Raw genomic sequence first — 4338 nt, forward strand, 5'->3', positions numbered from 1 at the left:
TAGTGAGCACTTGATATGTGAAGGAGCCTGTGTGTATTAGCAAATGTGGTTCTATAGAGACATTTGAAATTATTCAGCCATTAGCCATGGACATTATTCTTAATCCTTGACAGGTATTCTAAACACCATCAGATTACATCTGGACTTCTGCTGGTGTTTTAAAACTTGGAATGTTTATTGGAGATTTCTCCAAGTTTAAAAATCCAGCCTTTTAAACATCCACTATCAGGATGTAGATACCTCCATAAATAACAATGTGTATAGCACATCATGTTTTATTTCCTCTCTGCTTTTTCATGAGCGTTTGCCAAAAACAGTCCATTCACATCGTTTGCGATGGTAACTTAACTTTTTTTTTTTTTTGTATAGTTGTTCAGACTTTGGAGACAGGAGAAAATGTCTTCTTAACCACTTCTGTCCTTCTCATCACCAGGCACTTCTCTAGTTATCAGTAGCTCTTGAGATTAATCGCAGTTACCATGTAAACAATGTATTGTAATGGAACAACAGAAATGCCACTCTCAGCAGACTCCATAAAATATTGTCCAAGAGGGAACAGAAGACTCAGTGCAGGAAACTTGTCATTACACAGAAGATGGGTAATACAATCAGAGGAATTATTGCTTTCTTCCCATCTAACACCTGCCAAAAATACCTTCTAGGAGACTTGGAAGAAATGCCTATTGATAAGATGGTTGATTTGAGCAGTATGCAGCTGAGGAGGTTTCCATTGAGGGTATGTGCATTTACGGAACTTATCAAGTTATACTTAAGCGACAACAATTTAAGCTCCCTTCCTCCAGAGCTTGAGCTCCTTCAGAACCTTCAGATCCTTGCCTTGGACTTTAACAACTTTAGGGTTCTTCCACCTGTTGTCTGCAGCCTGAAGCAGTTATCAATATTATATCTTGGTAATAATCGGATTAGAGACCTTCCCCAGGAGTTAAATTACCTAAAGAACTTACACACTCTGTGGATTGAATCAAATTATTTAACATATTTGCCAGTTGTTGTTTGTGACCTGCCTCTTCTAAAGACACTTCACATTGGCTGCAATCCAATACGTAATATTCCCAGGGAGCTGAAAAATCTTACAGAATTGCGCAGCATTTGGATATCAGGAAGCCTGCTGACAGAATTCCCACCTATTTTACTAGAAATGATTTTTCTGGAAGTCATTGATGTTGACCGCAATGGTATTAGATTTTTCCCAAGTCTGGTGCACTTGACAGGATTGAAGCTTGTCATCTATGACCATAATCCATGTCGAAATGCTCCTAAAGTAGCAAAAGGAGTTCGAAGAGTGGGAAGATGGTCTGAAGAGACCCCAGAACCCAAGAAGAGGTTTGAAGTTGAAGCAGAGCTTGAAAAAGCAGCAGAGAGTAAAGAATTACAACCTACAGCACCTAATGAGCCTCCAGTTCTGACTGGTGATAACCCAGAAGAGACCACGTCAACGCAAATTTAAGTGTGTACCTCAAAATATAACGGTGTGGACTCAATATAATCCAAAACTCTGGATTCTTGGAATGAATGTGAACTAATTTTAACAATCCTCCTTACATTATATATTAACTATGAACTTAGTTGAGTGAAGTCAACTTCATTTTCTGTAAGTAATACTGTTATTAAGAAATACATTTGTGCTTCTGACCTTTATATTTTGGGTAACTTTATTTTTATAATTGTTCACTGAATACATGTCTGGGTAAAGCACGAAGATTGATATTATTATGCAAGAAATATTGTAAAGTATTTAGTATTTGAAAATATTGTAATTTTTAAAAAAATATGATGTATGTCATGTCAGAATCTTTCACTTCATCTTCTCTTTGCATAGAAATAAATCAGATCCTTCTTATTCCTCTAAACTTTTACATGTCTTACCTGTTACTAATAAGAGCAAGAAAGACATTTTAATTGTCTAGACAGAATTGAAGTTTTAGCTTTTAACGCTCCTGAATTAATCCACTCACCATGTCAATTCAATATTTTTTCTATAAAAAGATTTTTTTTCTTATGATTCTACATTGTGCCATTCCTATTTCATTACTCCTGATAATTAAGTTTTCATAGTTTCCTTGTCAAAATTTGTCGCTATACAGTCAGCAGTGGTCAAATTCTTCAGATTTAACCATTAACTTGTACCACCTAATGTGTTTGGAATAATAAAGCATATATGCCTGTCTGCAAGACAGAAAAATTTGTATTATTTGCACCAAAACTGGGACGCGATCAGCTTTGTGACTTCTAAAGTGTGAAGGTTACACTTTAATGACCTCCTGAAGGACATATTCTTAGGATGAATTTGAGGTATGTTTTCAGCATTATCTATTTGTACCATTAAGCACAATCCTATAAATTACCCCTTAACAAGCAGGATTTTTTTCCTCCCCTTCTTCCAAGAGCCATAACCTTTTTTTCAGTTGACAAAGCCATATGAGGGGCTTGAGGAGGAGTTATAGTATTGAATGACACCATTAATTTTACCATATAATTGACTGGAAAAAAACAAATTACTGACAAGTAGTGCAATTCTGTCATTGTTTTTTTTTTGGGGGGGGGGGGCTTTGTTTTTACACCTTTCATTGTACGGTAAAAATTACCTAGCAACGTGTCGGTAGATTTACGGTGATGGAAAAATTGTAAAGCTTCCTTATTCCTTTAACCCCTTCCCGACCTTTGACGCCACGTAGGCGTCATGAAAGTCGGTGCCAATCCGACCCATGACGCCTATGTGGCGTCATGGAAAGATCGCGTCCCTGCAGATCGGGTGAAAGGGTTAACTCCCATTTCACCCAATCTGCAGGGACAGGGGGAGTGGTAGTTTAGCCCAGGGGGGGTGGCTTCACCCCCCCCCCCCCCCCGTGGCTACGATCGCTCTGATTGGCTGTTGAAAGTGAAACTGCCAATCAGAGCGATTTGTAATATTTCACCTATTATAACGGGTGAAATATTACAATCCAGCCATGGCCGATGCTGAAATATCATCGGCCATGGCTGGAAATACTAATGTGCCCCCACCCCACCGATCGCCCCCCCAGCCCTCCGATCTGCCCGGTACACTCCCCCGGCTCCCCTCCGTCCTGTGCTCCGCTCCCCCCGTGCTCTTGTCCGCTCACCCCCGTGCTCCAATCACCCCCCCGTGCTCCATTCCACTCCCCCGTGCTCCGTTCCACCCTCCCCGTGCTCCGTTCCACCCCCCCGTGCTCCATTCCACTCCCCCCGTGCTCCGTTCCACCCTCCCCGTGCTCCGTTCCACCCCTCCCGCGCTCCGATTCACCCCCCCATGCTCCGATCCCCCCCATGTCTCCCCCCCACCCCATCATACTTACCGATCCTGCCGGGGTCCGTCCGTTTTCTCCCCGGGTGCCGCCATCTTCCAAAATGGCGGGCGCATGCGCAGTGCGCCCGCCGAATCTGCCGGCCGGCAGATTCGTTCCAAAGTGCATTTTGATCACTGAGATATAATCTATCTCAGTGATCAAAATAAAAAAATAATAAATGACCCCCCCCTTTGTCACCCCCATAGGTAGGGACAATAAAAAAATAAAGATTTTTTTTTTTTCCACTAATGTTAGAATAGGGTTAGGGGTAGGGTTAGGGCTAGGGTTAGGGTTAGGGTTAGGGTTAGGGTTAGGGGTAGGGTTAGGGCTAGGGTAAGGGCTAGGGTTAGGGCTAGGGTTAGGGCTAGGGTTAGGGGTAGGGTTAGGGCTAGGGCTAGGGTTAGGGGTAGGGTTAGGGCTAGGGTTAGGGGTAGGGGTAGGGTTAGGGGTAGGGTTAGGGGTAGGGTTAGGGGTAGGGTTAGGGGTAGGGCTAGGGGTAGGGGTAGGGTTAGGGCTAGGGTTAGGGCTAGGGTTAGGGCTAGGGTTAGGGTTTCGGTATGTGCACACATATTCTGGTCCTCTGCGGATTTTTCCGCTGCGGATTTGATAAATCCGCAGTGCTAAACCGCTGCGGATTTATGGCAGATTTACCGCGTTTTTTCTGCGCATTTCACTGCAGTTTTACAACTGCGATTTTCTATTGGAGCAGTTGTAAAACTGCTGCGGAATCCGCACAAAGAAGTGACATGCTGCGGAATGTAAACCGCTGCGTTTCCGTGCAGTTTTTCCGCAGCATGTGTACAGCGATTTTTGTTTCCCCTGGGTTTGCATTGAACTGTAAACTCATGGGAAACTGCTGCGGATCCGCAGTGTTTTCCGCAGCGTGTGCACATACCTTTAGAATTAGGCTATGTGCCCACAATGCGGATTGGCCGCTGCGGATTCGCAGCAGTGTTCCATCAGGTTTACAGTACCATGTAAACCTATGGAAAACCAAATCCGCTGTGCCCAT

The 4338-nt window shown here is 43.3% G+C and overlaps 1 protein-coding gene across 1 annotated transcript; it reads left to right on the forward strand.

Moving 5' to 3' along the window:
• The first annotated feature begins 418 nt into the window (after nucleotides 1-418).
• LRRC10 (leucine rich repeat containing 10) lies at nucleotides 419-2142 on the forward strand. The gene has a single exon (XM_069762021.1). It carries the CDS (start codon nucleotides 596-598, stop codon nucleotides 1466-1468), a length of 873 nt encoding a protein of 290 aa, XP_069618122.1. The 5' UTR covers nucleotides 419-595; the 3' UTR covers nucleotides 1469-2142.
• Nucleotides 2143-4338: the final 2196 nt, after the last annotated feature.

Source organism: Ranitomeya imitator, chromosome 4 (assembly GCF_032444005.1).
Source record: "Ranitomeya imitator isolate aRanImi1 chromosome 4, aRanImi1.pri, whole genome shotgun sequence".
NCBI classification, from domain to species: Eukaryota; Metazoa; Chordata; class Amphibia; order Anura; family Dendrobatidae; genus Ranitomeya; species Ranitomeya imitator.